The sequence below is a fragment of the Abramis brama genome (genome assembly GCF_963993115.1).
Source record: "Abramis brama genome assembly, chromosome: 18".
NCBI lineage: Eukaryota > Metazoa > Chordata > Actinopteri > Cypriniformes > Leuciscidae > Abramis > Abramis brama.
The window spans coordinates 32,993,201-33,009,549 of NC_139980.1; the positions used below are offsets into that span (position 1 = coordinate 32,993,201).

The 16,349-nt window shown below is 44.2% G+C and overlaps 1 protein-coding gene across 4 annotated transcripts in view; it reads right to left on the reverse strand.

Annotated features, from left to right (window-relative positions):
* Nucleotides 1-986: 986 nt before the first annotated feature.
* Nucleotides 987-16,349, reverse strand: part of tmem121ab (transmembrane protein 121Ab) — a 64,201-nt gene continuing 48,838 nt past the window's right edge. For 2 of the 4 annotated variants that reach the window (XM_084091267.1, XM_084091266.1), the window contains one exon: nt 987-4,005. In XM_084091267.1, the coding sequence (XP_083947393.1) occupies nt 1,709-2,659 (951 nt within the window). In that variant the 5' untranslated portion in view covers nt 2,660-4,005 and the 3' untranslated portion in view covers nt 987-1,708. Of the gene's footprint in view, nt 4,006-9,030; nt 9,340-9,525; nt 9,746-16,349 lie in introns of those variants that run through there. The other 2 variants (XM_084091268.1, XR_014603413.1) reach the window with 2 other exon arrangements.

Genomic DNA, 16,349 nt, shown 5'->3' on the forward strand with positions numbered 1-16,349 from the left:
GTTTCTTCTGTTGGTGCATGAATATATTCTAAATACTGTTAATGTGAAGTAAATGGTATGTACGGTAAAGGGATATTCAAGCTGTCAGATGGTGGGTGGACGCTAAAGTAGAGAAATTCTTAAAAAGCACAATACGCATTGGAGTGAGTCAATGCCACCCGAGACCGCCCACCATATGCAGGTGGCAATAAATTAATGTTGTTGAAATGGAATACATCAGGTTGTTACATATGCTGAATAAATAAGACGTGGATAGTAAATGGTTTTCGCATTCGCACTGCATACAGAGGAAAAGGCTTTAGTGTTTTAGGAATCAGTTTCACGCTGTGTGGCTCTAGTAAGGTGAGTCCCCGCTGATGGGGCCATGCGTAATTTATTTCATTCTCCCAGATGCCATTTACCCTCCCATCCGCTTCCGAAGACACGATGTGTTTACTCAAACATTAGAGGAACTGATTTAAACAAGGGCTGAAATAGAAATGCTGTGATCGTCTGTTCGTGTGGACAAAAAGAGCACTGCATAAAATGATTTTCTTCCTCAGTATTTTTGTCTCGTTTTCCAGTGCAAATATCTAAGCATTCTTAAATCAAGATACATTTGCTTGAAAAGCAAAACGACTCAAGATATTGATCTTGTTTTATGAAAAGGCTATCAAAATGAAGTGAGTTTATGCTTAAAGCTAGAAAAAAATATGTCAGTGGGGTCAGAAAAATCCACATAATTCGAAGGGAAAACAAGATGATTTTTCTGACCCCATTGGCTGATATTTCTTTCTTGTTTTAAGCAAAAACACTTCATTTAACATATTAAGTTTTGTTTTCTGAAAAACAAGTCATTTTGCTTCTTCCTGCATCTATGATTTAAGAATGTTTAGATATTTGTACTGGAAACAAGACAAAAATACTGAGTAAGAAATCACTTTTTGCATTTTGTTAGCATAAAAACCCTTCAAGCAATAGCAAAAACATTTTTTTTATTTTTTATTAAACGGCTAAGTCCTCAAACAAAAATGTAAAAAAAAAAAAAAACAAGTACACAAGTGGTGTATATATATCATAATGATAACAACAACAATAATAATCCATATACCAATCAATTGGAAGTGCATTCGCTTATTTCCTAAGAAATTTAATAGAATCATCGGATACAAATTTCTTACTTTCTTATTCATTCTAATTTCCGTAATGTCATCAACACATCATAAAACACGAGCGCAAAAACATACTGCAGGCATGTAGGACTACTCCTCAACATTTGGTCATAATCATCAACCTCATCATTCTAGTTCCTTCAGTTATAAACTCATTACACTCTAGTTCCACCGTTCTGTACTTGCAAGAAAGGGAAATTTCAGTCAGACACAAAAAAAGTGGACGTGGGAACAAGAGTTTGGTCTCAAATGGGAAAAGTATTTTGCACCACAGTCACTCCACGAATGTACAGAAAGAAGCAGTTCTTCATTGCTAACTTCATTGAGAAGATGGAGGAGAACAAATTATAAAACACTGAATGTTTTCCTTTGAACAACACCGCTCAAAATTGGCTGATTTACCTCAGTCAAGAACAGGACGGAGGACCTTATAATGCTGAAATGTTGTACCAAAGTACTTCAAAACAGTTCATCGGTTCATATCTGTTGGTTTGGATGCTCTTTGTTGGCTCCAAGTACAATTGCATCAAACAAAAGACTTAATTTTGGTTCCTTGGTCATGTATCCATAATATCCCGTGCTGGAGTGGGTTCATGTGGGAGGCTCGTAGCGTTCGGAAGAGCTTGTCCATGTCCCACCGAGTTCTGCTGGACTTCCATGGGAATTCCGGTTGCGTTCTCTCGATTCGGGAATTCTCGCGACTGTTTTCGGTATTCGAGAAAGGTGCACGCCTTGGTCGCGATCGCCACCACGTTCTTCCCGACGAAGATGGTGGAAACCCGGCTGTCCTGGAAGAGCACCATGTTGACGCCGCGTATGAGGATGGTGACGATGTTGATAGTGACCAGACTGAGAAGAGGATAGAGCATCATCTTCTGGGGAGACACGTGGTCGCCCTGCACGCTGATCTCGCTCAAAGACACGCAGGGAAGAATCAGAAGCAAAATGTAGCAGTAGAAGAACATCAAACCTTCAGCCCAAATAGGCAAACCCGTCCGCTGTGGCTCCCAAAGGTTTGCCTGCATATCCAGCAGGTCCAGCAAGTCCAAAGCCACCCAGAAGAGCCGACCCCTCATGTCCTCCTTCCTCCTAAAGGTACGGAAGTATTCCATGCTGTCCAGAGCCACCAGAACCAGGTATAGGCCTGGCACACAAATAGACAGCAATAAAGTTAAAGCCTTCCGGGCGACAGTCTCCAGACTCTTACGATCAGCCTTACAGTTCTGGAAGATAAAGTAAAGCTTGATCTCCAACACAAAGATATAGAGGAACCACAGGATCATGGCGTATCCCCGTCTAGCCGTCCGCACTTCTGCTCCAACCCAAACCGCCACATAGCGGAGGACGATAAGAAAGCAGACGTCCCCGACCAGGACAATGATGCAGACGCCGATCTTTCGTGGGCCCTGGTTCTGCTCCACTAGGTAGGCGTCCATGAAGGCCATGCTGGTCATGATCACAAAGGTGGTAAGACACACATGCCGCTTGTCCGGTGGTGGCAACACCATGCTGAGGGCCACCACCACATGCACTCACTCACAGCAATGTCGTCCGCTTAGTTGCACTTGGGTTCGAAGGATTCACGATGTTCCAGGTCAAGCTTTGCTCGGCTTGTTGGAGCGGCTGTTTTTTCATCCCAGTTCGGCGAACTTTGAAGGCATTTGCGATTCCAATCTTTCGTAAACTTGACCCAGGAACAAAGTGAAAAGAAATTATTCTACTAAAAAAGCCAATTTCTTCCAACTGACAGCTTGACTCACTGTTTTGAAAGGGTCGTATTGATTGTAGATCTGATGAAGCGGTGTTAAATGATGCAAAGTTACAAAAAGAAGTCCAATGCAGGATTACATTGCAATTGAAATTCAACACTAAAAAAAAAAGGGAAAAAAAGACTGAAGAGACCTTGTTTCAAGCTTTGCTGTGCTGTTTGGAGCAGCTGCTTTTTCATCCCAGTTTGGTGAACTTTGCTTTCAAAGCATTTGCATGTCCAATATTTCGTAAACTTGACCCAGGGACAAAGTAAAAATAACTTATTCTACAAAAAAGCCAATTCCTCCAGACTGACAGTTTTTTTCACACTGCTTGGCAAGGGTCGTATTGATTGTAAATCTGAAGAAGCAGTGTTAAATGATACAAAGCTCCAAAAAAGGTCCAGAGCAGGATTACTTTGCAATAGAAATGCGACTCTTAAAGACCGAAGAGACCTGGTTTCACAATCTTGGTCTTGGCAGATGATTCTTCTCTGACACACTAAATGGAAGAGAAATCTGCCCATTAATCAGCAGGGTTGTATTGATTCCTGTTAGACCGCATGCCTGCCCGACCTCAGCATTCTCAATGAGACGCCATAACTTTCCTCTTTCACGGTCATGCGATTGGAAGGTGATGTGAGGATACATGGGCTTTCCCGGAAGCTTTGCATGCATTTGCTGGATTGTGAGTTAGCCGTATTTCTTGTGACATGAAGGGAGCTTTGAGAAAATGGAGCCCAGGAACCGAATGTTCAGACTGTAGAGACTCAGCAATTACCGAGTCAGAGTTCTTCAGGCTAAGGTCAGTTGTGGTAGGTCGTTTTTCTAATAACGGGAAGGTAACTTTGAGAAAATGGAGCCCAGGAACCGAATGTTCAGACTGTAGATATTCAGCAATTACAGAGCAACATTTGTTTGTGTCTGCCAATGTAGAACTGCTCAGCAGTAGAAGATTGACTCTTGAGGGCTGGTGGTCTTTATCCATAGATCATTCAGACACGGGGTCAGTTGCTCCAGGGGCTCCACATCTGTCTATGGCTCCCCCAGGGGGAATCTCTTTTACTGGGCTTCAGTTTCATCCTCGCCTGCTCTTCTGACACAACCTAGAAAGAGAGAGGGAAGAAGAAGAGCTGTCAGCACAAAGTGGATAATAAATCAAGGATTACTGCCAGGAGCCAACAGCACATCCGGTCCTGCCATGGTGTCAGCATCATTTAAAGACATGTGATAACAACATTGTGGAAATACACTGTTATATGGCCACTTATTCATTTGCACTTTGTATTAATACAGGGGATGCTCAATCCAGTGCAATAATCCATGACAAGAATCCAGCATTGATTTGATCTCAAATGCAGGATGGTGGAAGCTGAGAAATGTGTGACAAACAGCAGAATTCACTCAAACCTTTTTTTCTCCATAGATATAGTTATTGAGGTTAGAATTATACAGGTTTTATAAGCTGGTCTTTTAGTTAATACGTCATAAATGCATGCAATTATTTATTTATTTTTTATACGTGACATGTCTTTGATCTTTCATACTTATCTAATCGCAGATGAATATTTCATTGCTCAAAACTGCTCTTTCATTTTTTAGCAGACATAACTGGGTTCTCAGGAATGTTTCTTTTAAGTAGCGACTTTGTCTCTGATGTTTAATTCCTTAGAAGGATAAAAGAAAATAGATGCAGCTGAGTCAATAGCTATACAATAAGAGTAGAGCTCAGAACATTTGATATTGGAAGAATTGCTGAGAAATTGAGTACATATTGAGCTCTGATGTTTGATTTGTAAACTTTGGTGTATTGGCTAAACATTTTACACTTTTTAAAACCTTGTTGAAACTAGATTACTGGGGTCTTTTTTTATTAAGGAGATCACATTTGTGATTTTCTTTTCTCTTCATTATGCTTCTTCTCTCTTCAATATCCCACATTTATGCCACAATACCATGTTTACAGTTAGTGTTACTATACAGTAAATAATCCATGGTAAACGTTGGTGATTTGTGAATTGAAAAGTATTCTAACTATTGTGGTGCAATGTTCCTCCTGTGTTCCACATCAGTGTTATTGAGACTGGTGTCATCCAACTTTAAACTAGTTTAAATCACAGAGACATTTGAGGTTTGTATCAGACCTTTTGCACCAAACATCAGTTATTAAATTTAGTTTCGCTCACGGTTTAGTGCAACACCTGGCCTAAAATGTAATAGACAATCTTCGGACATTGGACACCCCTCGCTCTAAGATAATGTTTCTTTTTCAAGCCTGATGTTAAAACAAATATAAGTATCGCCTGTCGAGCCAAGAATAATATAATTTCTAATCATGAGTTTGATGGATTTATGCAGGTCAATAAATGTCCATCATTAATAATTCAAGCTGGGAGACTGTAGAACTGTGTTTGGAAATCCATTTAGACTGACCTGTTTAATATTCACACACCGAGCCACTGGCGTTTTTCTGATAGCCAAGGTCGCAGGAGTGCTAATCAACACACTGGGCTGACATTTCACAAAAATTAAGCACAAATAATGAAAACCTGACAACACGCAGCTAGCCAAATCTCATCCGCTTGTCTCATTCCAGAGTAAAATGTCATTCAGAAAAATGGAAGAACAAACTACAACAAAACCAGTCGAACTAAAACCAGGTAATTGGAGTGTGTTTTTAATGCAGACCATCAGGAGATGAGTTAAGCTCTCTGTCATGTCCAACACAATCTTATTAGCATTTGGCAGAGTACACAGATAGCAGACATAGATCTCATTTCTATGCTTGTCAGCTCAGAACGGGGGCAGATTTAAATCAATGTAATAGTCCTCAGAATGATGCATTAGTGATCACCTTGGGCTTTTTTTGTATGATCTGTATGATACATCACTTGAATATGAAAACACTGAAAGCGCTGTACTTTTTCACTATCTGCTGTTGTTTTGGAGAAATAATAATCAAATTAAAATTAAAATTAAAATTAATTAAATAATCTCTAATTTTGTTTCAAACAGTTTTCCAAATGGTTAAATGCAAAAGCGTGACATTTGTAAGCATTAGGTCTGTCGCGATGATCGATTAGTCGTCTGATCACGGTTATTTGAGCTAATCGCAATTATTTGAGAGGACCACAATAATTGTGAAGTTTGAATTTCAATCACAGTACATAGATAGACAGTGAAAGGTCTTCCTTCATACAAAATAAAGGTTTGTGGGACAAAAGACTGCATCATATATTATATTATATTATATTATATTATATTATATTATATTATATTATATTATATTATATTATATTATATTATATTTTATATTATAATATTATATGATTTACTTTAATGCTGTGAAATTATAATATAATATTATTTCACAGCATTAAAGTAAATCATGTGGGCCTATTTTACTATAATTTTTATTATTATATTATATATGATTCCATTCCATATAAAAAATAACATTAGGCTTACACTGTAAGTGACATGAACAAAACAGAATTAAATTGTTATTTGCAATTATTGCAATCATGATCTGACAGGCATAGTAAACTGTCATTTTTAAAAATTGTTAATTAATTTCAGTAAAGCAAATACTACTTAGATGTATAAATAGTAAAATATTTTAATTACAAATTCACATTTCAGTTAGATTTTTTTATATCAAAGAAATGAGAACTTTAAATGTACTATAAAATATAAAATATACAATATATTGTATACAAAATATACATATTGTTTTATATACAATATAAAAATAGCTTAATTTAGTTTTATGCAAAATATATTTTCATATTTTTTATTTAATTTTTTTGGTGAAACTTGTCAGACATGACAGACTCATCCCAATTGAAATACAGATAGAAATTAATTCATAAAATAAACCTCAAAGGCTTGAAAGGTTACTCTTTGTAAAAGACCCTTATGGAAAGAAAACTCACAAATCTCTTAACTGTGTCAGTTGCTTCTCCAAGACACCATGGTGAGCAGATGGAGACTTTCGACCCCAGTAATCTCACATACGTCTCCTCTAGAGTTTCAGAAGAGATCTCAACGTTTCAAATTGCTAACCATTTCTCATCAAACGATATGTTGATATGATATCCATCCATATTCATTTTATATCTTTATACGCTCACAGCAAATCATCAACTGACTCATTTGTGTCTACTTTTATTTCGGCAAAGGAATTTTAAAAAAAACATCTGTGACAAAGTTGATGCCAAAGCCCTTGCAGATGGATGTAACAAACCAGCCGACTGCAAACCAGACAAATGTTCAAACTTTTCTTAATGTCTCTTCAATATAACTTGCTTCAAAGTGAAGACACGATTATATTGAGCACAGCTGTTCTCAGACACAAACTGATTCACTGAAGAAATCTTGCCTGAATTAAAACAATGAATTATAAAATGCATCCTCTTTCAAGGCCCTAATGCATAATGAAAAAGTCTGCAATATTCATTTCATATGTAATTCAAAGAAACGCATTTTGTCAGTTGTCCTTTTCTATAGCCTATCGAGTGCTGAAAAATGACACGAAATCTTCTGATTAATCGTCAAATCAGTTTAAATCTTTGATCAGAGCTGGTTGAAATCACCAGTGCCAATTCATTTCTTAGTGCACAGGTTTTTATCAGTCCACCAGCAACATAATCATGTGTACAAGCTTCTGAGGAAGAGCCAAAGTTTGTGAGGTTCATGGCATCAAACATTTGGAAGATATCCTGGAGTTTTATTGGAGACACTTGGTATCAAGTAAACAAGATATTCATGAGCAGAACTGAATATTAGAGATAACAGGGCCGACCACCAGTGTGTGAAACACAACGTGAATTCATGAAAATACATGGACTTCACCTCTGCAAAACAGTATTCTGGTGTGAAAAAAATGTTGTGGCTTATTGACAACCGTAACTTTGAAGTTTACACTACACTCTTAGAAAGAATGTGTCAAAAATGACACAACCTGTGTTAAATTTTAACACATTTGTGGGTGAGCTCCAGGACTACTCGTTTTGTGTTAATTTCAACTCATTCACTGTGTTAATGAGTTTAACACCCTAAATGTGTCAGAAAGGTTATAAAGATGTGTAAAATATGTGTAAAAGATGTGTAAACATGTGTAACATTACCACATTATGTGCTATCCTTGGCTACACACACTGTGTTAAGAAAGGTATCTAAAATCCTAAATCCTAAACAAAATAAGCATTTGACAAAATAAAGTCTGTGGTTGATTATCTTATTTATTATAATGACTGACATATATTAACAATTAAATTCAATCCAGAATAGAACAATACAATTTAAAGCAGTCAAAAAGGAAATGTCCAACATAGGATAAAACAGTTATTTTCTCAATCTAGGTAACATGACACACTTCCCCACCTTCAAAATAATTTCACTTATTTCCAAAACATTTTTGGCTTGATGTACATTGGTAGCCAAGTTTAGAAAATATTAAGCATTTTAATGTTTTTGAAAGAAATCTCTTATGCTCACCAAACATTTTATTTGATACAAAAGTACAGTAAAAACAGTAAATATTGTGAAATATTATTACAATGCAAAACAGCTGTTTTCTATTTGAATATATTTAAAAAATATTATTTTATTCATGTGATCAAAGCTGAATTTTCAGCATCATTACTCCAAGTTTTCAGTGTCACATGATCCTTCAGAAATCATTCTTATACGATGATTTGATGCTCAAGAAACAGTTCTCATTATTATTATCAATGTCTGTACTCCTCCATCTTTTTCACAGCATTGAAGTAAAAGTGATCATAAAATCAGTCTTTAATAAGCCAATCTTTGGGAAAAAGCATTTTGTTCACCTTTGGGAAAAATACATAAATGAACCTAAACCTAAATTAACTTATCCTGTTCAGAACTTAGTCTTGTTTAGCCAGACCTATCCCTAGACTCTATTGCAGCTTTTCTTGACCAAGGACCACCCAAGAGGACATTTGACTGACATGTAACGCAACCAATCACAGTTTGTTTTGTTCTGCGTCATGTTTAGGGGCGTGATAATATATGATGTTGATGTCCCTACAATAACAGACTGGCTGCATCTAATAAATTATTCATTCAAGAACGTTAAGCAAGTTTACGGCAACAATGGAGCCGCGTACTTCAAATACTTTTGAAAATCCAGTGTTTAGTTGATCCTGGTAAGCGCTCATTGTCACAGTTGTAAGCACAATAGCATTCTTCTTCCACGAGGGGTTTTGGTGTCACAGCATTTGTTTCCAGGCGAACCGATAAAGAACACGACACTCACATCCTGTAGAATTCAACCAATCAGATCGCGACTTTGAAACTCCTGAAGTGTTTCCAGAAAAGTGTGACATATGCATCAGTCCTGTTTCCTGGATGCAAACGTGTCCACCAACACAAATGTGCTCAGTTCTTCTTCAGAGAAGATCGCAGTTCCAACACTATATAAAAATATAATAGGGAGGGAGAGAGAGGAGAAAATTACACAAGCATCAAATTGTTTTTAATCTCCATCATACTATAATTCAGAATATATATATTTGTAAGTAACACCCTTTTGTCAGCACATTCAAACATTTCAGTTGAACTGTAAACTAAATTATGTCAGATTAAATTTTAATACTTACATTTCCTTAATTCTCTCCAAAAATGCTGAGATTCGTAGGCTTAACTGCAATCAGGGATTTAGGCTAGCCAATTTCAGCTTGTTTGCAGTGAAGGGACAGCTGTTTGAGACAAATACACAGTAAGATACATGATGCAAGAAATCCCCATGTGATGATCTTTTTCTTTCCCTCAGGAGTTAACCTACCTGTGCGCTGATAGGCTATGCTTATTAGGCACCTTCCTGGTCAGGTCGGACTCCTTGGCCTAATAATAGATCAAAAGAATGCAAAAATAAAAACTTGTTTAAAAGTTGTTTAGAATGCTTGATTTGATATGAATTAATGATTTAGTGAGTTTTACTGCAATGCTTAACTTACCTGAATAAATTAAATCTGGTGAGACTGAACAAGGTGGTCGGTGGAAAATGGTCCATCTTCTGATTGGTTCATTTGCTGTGTAATAAATATTAGACATAATGCAAAGGTCACTTATTTGATATAAAGTTAGCACATGTATTGTATGCTAACAGTTACCTAGCCTGCACATCACTGGCTCAAGAGCACTTATGACATATTGCTAATCATTTCAGCAAACTTTCAAATCCACTACTACGACTACATTTTATACGTAACGTTAATCAAATTAATAAAGAGTAGACGATTTTTAAAACACCCTTACAGATAACATTTTGTGTATTGTAAATCGTCTCCGGTTACTTTCGTAACCTCGGTTCCCTGAAAGGCAGGGAACGAGACATTACGGATGTCGTATATGGGAACTCCCTCCTTCTTCACATCTGCTGAATTCTTATAGGCTAACGCCAGCTGAACCAGCTGGCCAATTGACGCAAAATATGCAAATACTGGCAAGACACCTGGCAGTATAAATTGCATAAACGCGCCAATTGCATCAGAATAACGAAAAAACGCTAAAATCTGAAGCGAACACGGCGGCTAGCGTAATGTCTCGTTCCCTGCCTTTCAGGGAACCGAGGTTACGAAAGTAACCGGAGACGTTCCCTATCAAGGCGGAACTTCGACATTACGGATGTCGTATATGGGAACTGTATAGAATCCCGCCGTGGAGAACATACCACTTGAGACTGACAGAACCCACAACCAATAACCGTCCTTCTGAGAATGCGATCATCTGATAGGGCGAGACTGCCCAATAGCAAGCCCCTTACCCTGATAGGCCGAAACTAGCCAATAGCAAGCTCGTCTAGACCTTGCTAGAATTTGCATATCCCAGGCAAAATAAAAAGGAGAAGGATGCACTGACAGCTATTCAGGGCAACACAACTCAACAGAGAACAAGTCAACGCATAGCGGCGACAGTGCACTAAGCATAACACAGTAAACACACAGATGACTCATGAGCAATGCGCAGAGTAGAACAACTGTAACTGTGTAAGGGGAACTTAACTCACCGAAAGCACTTGAGATGCTACAGAGGGTATATCCAACTTGTAAAATCTGGCGAACGTATTGTGAGAAGACCAGCCAGCCGCAAGGCATAAATCCTGAATAGACATACCCTTGGCCCAAGCCCATGAAGAGGCAACCGCTCTCGTCGAATGGGCCTTGATGCTAAGGGGACATTCCTCCCCCATGCGATCGTAAGCCAAAGCAATAGCGTCCACAATCCAGTGAGCAAGCCTCTGCTTCGAAACCCCCCGACCTTTGCTACACCCGCCAAAGCACACAAACAGCTGGTCCGATTGCCGAAAAGCGGCCGAGCGAATAATGTACGTCCGTAACGCTCTGACCGGGCAAACAGGACTCTGAGCATCAGCGTCACCCGAGGCTGACGGCTCAGCAGATAAGGCAGGCAGGGAAACAATCTGCGCTCTGAACGGGGTATTGAGCGACTTAGGGACATACCCAGGTCTCGGTCTCAGCGTAACATTACAGTCTCCCGGTCCAAAGCGAATGCTGTCGTCGTTAATCGAGAATGCCTGTAAGTCTCCGACTCGCTTCGCCGAAGCGAGAGCTAGAAGTAGAGCCGTTTTTATGGAGAGTTCCTTGATCGCTGCCGAGGCTAGGGGCTCGAACGGCGGAAGAGACAAAGCCTTCAAAACCAGAGCCAAATCCCACGGCGGTACCGAAGGCGGTCGCGCGGGGAATAATCTCCTAGCTCCCTTAAGGAAACCGATCACGGATGCATGCTTACCGATCGACCGTCCGTCGACCGGGGAGCGAAACGCTGCAATAGCGGCCACATACACCTTCAGAGTGGACGGTGAACTCCCGTTATCCATCCTGTGCTGAAGGAAGCGCAGGACATCCGACACAGAACAGATCCCCGGGTCGATGTCGACATCCTGGCACCATTTAGAGAAAACACCCCATTTCAGAGCATACAAACGTCCAGCTTGTTCCAGCTGAGACCGAAAAGCTCTGAGGGCTAGGGAAACCGCCATGAGCTCCAAACGGTTTATGTGCCACTTCCCCTGCAGTTCTGACCACTGACCCGAAGCGGGCTCGCCCAGGCAGACCGCTCCCCAGCCTGAGGTCGACGCATCCGTCAACACCTCTATGCTTCGCGTCACGATGCCCAGGGGAACCCACAACCAATAACCGTCCTTCTGAGAATGCGATCATCTGATAGGGCGAGACTGCCCAATAGCAAGCCCCTTACCCTGATAGGCCGAAACTAGCCAATAGCAAGCTCGTCTAGACCTTGCTAGAATTTGCATATCCCAGGCAAAATAAAAAGGAGAAGGATGCACTGACAGCTATTCAGGGCAACACAACTCAACAGAGAACAAGTCAACGCATAGCGGCGACAGTGCACTAAGCATAACACAGTAAACACACAGATGACTCATGAGCAATGCGCAGAGTAGAACAACTGTAACTGTGTAAGGGGAACTTAACTCACCGAAAGCACTTGAGATGCTACAGAGGGTATATCCAACTTGTAAAATCTGGCGAACGTATTGTGAGAAGACCAGCCAGCCGCAAGGCATAAATCCTGAATAGACATACCCTTGGCCCAAGCCCATGAAGAGGCAACCGCTCTCGTCGAATGGGCCTTGATGCTAAGGGGACATTCCTCCCCCATGCGATCGTAAGCCAAAGCAATAGCGTCCACAATCCAGTGAGCAAGCCTCTGCTTCGAAACCCCCCGACCTTTGCTACACCCGCCAAAGCACACAAACAGCTGGTCCGATTGCCGAAAAGCGGCCGAGCGAATAATGTACGTCCGTAACGCTCTGACCGGGCAAACAGGACTCTGAGCATCAGCGTCACCCGAGGCTGACGGCTCAGCAGATAAGGCAGGCAGGGAAACAATCTGCGCTCTGAACGGGGTATTGAGCGACTTAGGGACATACCCAGGTCTCGGTCTCAGCGTAACATTACAGTCTCCCGGTCCAAAGCGAATGCTGTCGTCGTTAATCGAGAATGCCTGTAAGTCTCCGACTCGCTTCGCCGAAGCGAGAGCTAGAAGTAGAGCCGTTTTTATGGAGAGTTCCTTGATCGCTGCCGAGGCTAGGGGCTCGAACGGCGGAAGAGACAAAGCCTTCAAAACCAGAGCCAAATCCCACGGCGGTACCGAAGGCGGTCGCGCGGGGAATAATCTCCTAGCTCCCTTAAGGAAACCGATCACGGATGCATGCTTACCGATCGACCGTCCGTCGACCGGGGAGCGAAACGCTGCAATAGCGGCCACATACACCTTCAGAGTGGACGGTGAACTCCCGTTATCCATCCTGTGCTGAAGGAAGCGCAGGACATCCGACACAGAACAGATCCCCGGGTCGATGTCGACATCCTGGCACCATTTAGAGAAAACACCCCATTTCAGAGCATACAAACGTCCAGCTTGTTCCAGCTGAGACCGAAAAGCTCTGAGGGCTAGGGAAACCGCCATGAGCTCCAAACGGTTTATGTGCCACTTCCCCTGCAGTTCTGACCACTGACCCGAAGCGGGCTCGCCCAGGCAGACCGCTCCCCAGCCTGAGGTCGACGCATCCGTCAACACCTCTATGCTTCGCGTCACGATGCCCAGGGGAACTCCTGAGCTGAATAACTCCGTGTTTTTCCACGGCGCCAGAGCGCGAACGCAGCTGTGGGTAACCATGATACGCTTGTGGCCGGAGGACCACGCACTCGGAGGGACTCGATCTTTCAGCCAGAGTTGAAGCGGTCTCATATGCAGCAGACCCAGGTGACAAACTGAGGAAGCCGCTGCCATCCGTCCCAGTAGTCTCTGAAAATCTTTCAGCGGGACCGACCTGCCCAGTCTGAAGAGACCCAGAGATGATCTTAAAGCCTCGACTCGCTCCGGGGAGAGACGGGCTCGCATCCTCACCGAATCCAAACACACCCCCAGAAATGTAGTGGTTTGACTCGGCGTGAGCACACTCTTCTGGACGTTTACCCGCAACCCAAGCGTACTCAGATGGCGAAGCAAAGCTTCCACATGACCGATCAGCGTTTCTTTCGAGTGAGCTAGAATCAGCCAGTCGTCCAGGTAGTTTAGAATGCGCATTCCGCTCGACCTGAGGGGAGAAAGCGCCGCATCTACACATTTTGAAAATGTGCGGGGGGCTAGAGCCAGTCCAAACGGAAGCACCGAATACTGGTAAGCCTTGTTCTCGAACGCGGATCTTAGGAAGCGTCTGTGACGCTTCACTATTTGGATGTGAAAGTATGCGTCCTTTAAGTCCACTGAAGCGAACCAATCCCTGGGACGAACCTGTGCCAGGATCTGTTTCAGCGTCGTCATCCTGAACGCGCGTTTGTGGAGCGCTCTGTTGACGGGTCTCAGATCGAGTATAGGACGGAGACCTCCTCCTTTCTTCGGCACCACAAAGTAGCGGCTGTAGAAACCGCTTTCCCTCTCGCTCGGGGGAACCGGTTCTATCGCTCCTTTCTCGAGCAAGCCGCGAACTTCCTGTCTCAGGACATGGGCGTTTTGGGGCAAAGTCAATGACGGAATCACGCCGCAAAAGCGGGGTGGTCTGCGTTTGAACTGAAGCGTATACCCGTGCCGAATTATGTTCATTACCCACGGCGAAATGCCCGGAATAGCCGCCCACGCGGCTTGAAAGTGACTCAACGGGGCCGTGTCTAGATCTGCGGTCATCGCTGCTGCCGGTGGGCTGTGAACGATTGGGGACCCCTCGCATCCGCGAGGTGGCCTTATAGGTATCGACCGCGACCCTGTGCTGCTCGTGGGCAGGACGGGAAACACGGCGTGAGGTGTAAGAGGGGGAAAGAGCTCTTTTTGTGAAGTGGTAGCATGCTTTATTGAACATATCACGTTTGAACAGCAAACAACACTCACAACATTTACACATTCGTCGCTCAGCGAGGAACTCTGAGGGACGTTGAACGTGAGAGCACGGCGCTTGGGGGGGGGGGGGGGCCCTCCCTGGCACTCTCTCTCCCTCTTGCCCGGGCTGTCAGGACGACTGCTTGGGAGCCGAGGGGGGCGCGTTGACTTTCCCTCTGCGCGGGCTCCTCCGCTGGTTCATCCTCTTCCTCCCGGGCCCTTGCCACTGCCCGCTCCGTCTCACGCGAGCATCTGGTTCAGCGCGGGGTGCCGCTGGCTGACTGGCTGAAGGCTGTGGGCGACGCGAGGCGGACGAAGAGCGGGAGCGGTGCTGAGGCGGCGCTGCCCTGCGCGGGATGACGTGGCTCATGGCCTTGGCGCGCTTTTGGGTCTCCGAGTAGCGCTCAGTCACCTTTTCCACGGCGTCCCCGAAAAGACCGGCCTGGGTGATCGGCGCGTTTAACAGCGTCTTCCTGTCCGCTTCCTTTACATCGGAGAGGGTGAGCCACAGGTGTCTGTGGAGGACCACGAGAAAACCCATAGCGCGGCCGACAGCCTGGGCGGAGCGTTTGGTCGCCATCAGGGCGAGGTCCGTCGCCGAGCGGAGGTCTCGGATGACGCCAGCGTCGACTGAGGCGGCGTCATCGAGGGATTTAAGCAGCTTTGCCTGGAGGACCTGGAGAATAGCCATCGCGTGGAGGGCTGACACTGCTTCTCCTGCCGCTCCATATGCCTTGTCAGCTTGGTGAGCAGTGAACCTGCAGGGCTTGGACGGCAGGCTGCGGTCCGCGCCCAGAGCAGGCGTCGATGGGCAGAGATGGGCGGCGACGGTCTCTTCCACGGGCGGCACGTGTAGATATCCGTGTGCCTCCGCGTCGTCGACGTGGGCGAACATGGCCTGGGTAGAGGCGAGGGTGCGCGCCGACTGGGGCGCAGCCCACGACTTTATCACGTGGTCGTGCACGTCCGGGAAGAAGGGGGTTCCCCTCTTCGATGCGGCCTGACGGCGGCTCGAGTTGAGGAACCACGAATCGAGCTTACTTTTGGTAGGCTCATCCGGAGCGCTCCAAGAGAGGTCCAGCTCGGACACCGCCTTACTAAGGATCCTGAAGAGCTCCTCATGGAGGTCTGCAGGGCCCTCCTCTGGCTTGAAGGATTCGGATGCCCAGTCCTTCTCCGAAGCCGACAGGGACATCGGGTCGTCTTCCACGCTCGCACCAAAGGAGATGAAGTCCGCGACTTCGCGAGGGGGGTGGAAGGAAGCGTCCAGGAAGCTTACCGCGTCCCGTTCTTTGTCCCCGGGGGTGGCGGGACCCACCAGCGGCTCGCTGGCGGCGGTGGGCCCAATCCCCGCTGCTGCACGAGCTATTTCCCGCCTGGCCTTGAGTGCTCTCATGGGCATATCAGCGCAGAGATCGCACGCGAGGTCGTCCGTGAGCGCTGACTCGGCGTGAGCCAGGCCCATGCAGGCGATGCAGAAGAGGTGCGTGTCGGGCTGTACGATGGCGCCCGCGCACAGATTGCATATGGTAGCCATCGGATGCTGAAGACAGTAGGTATC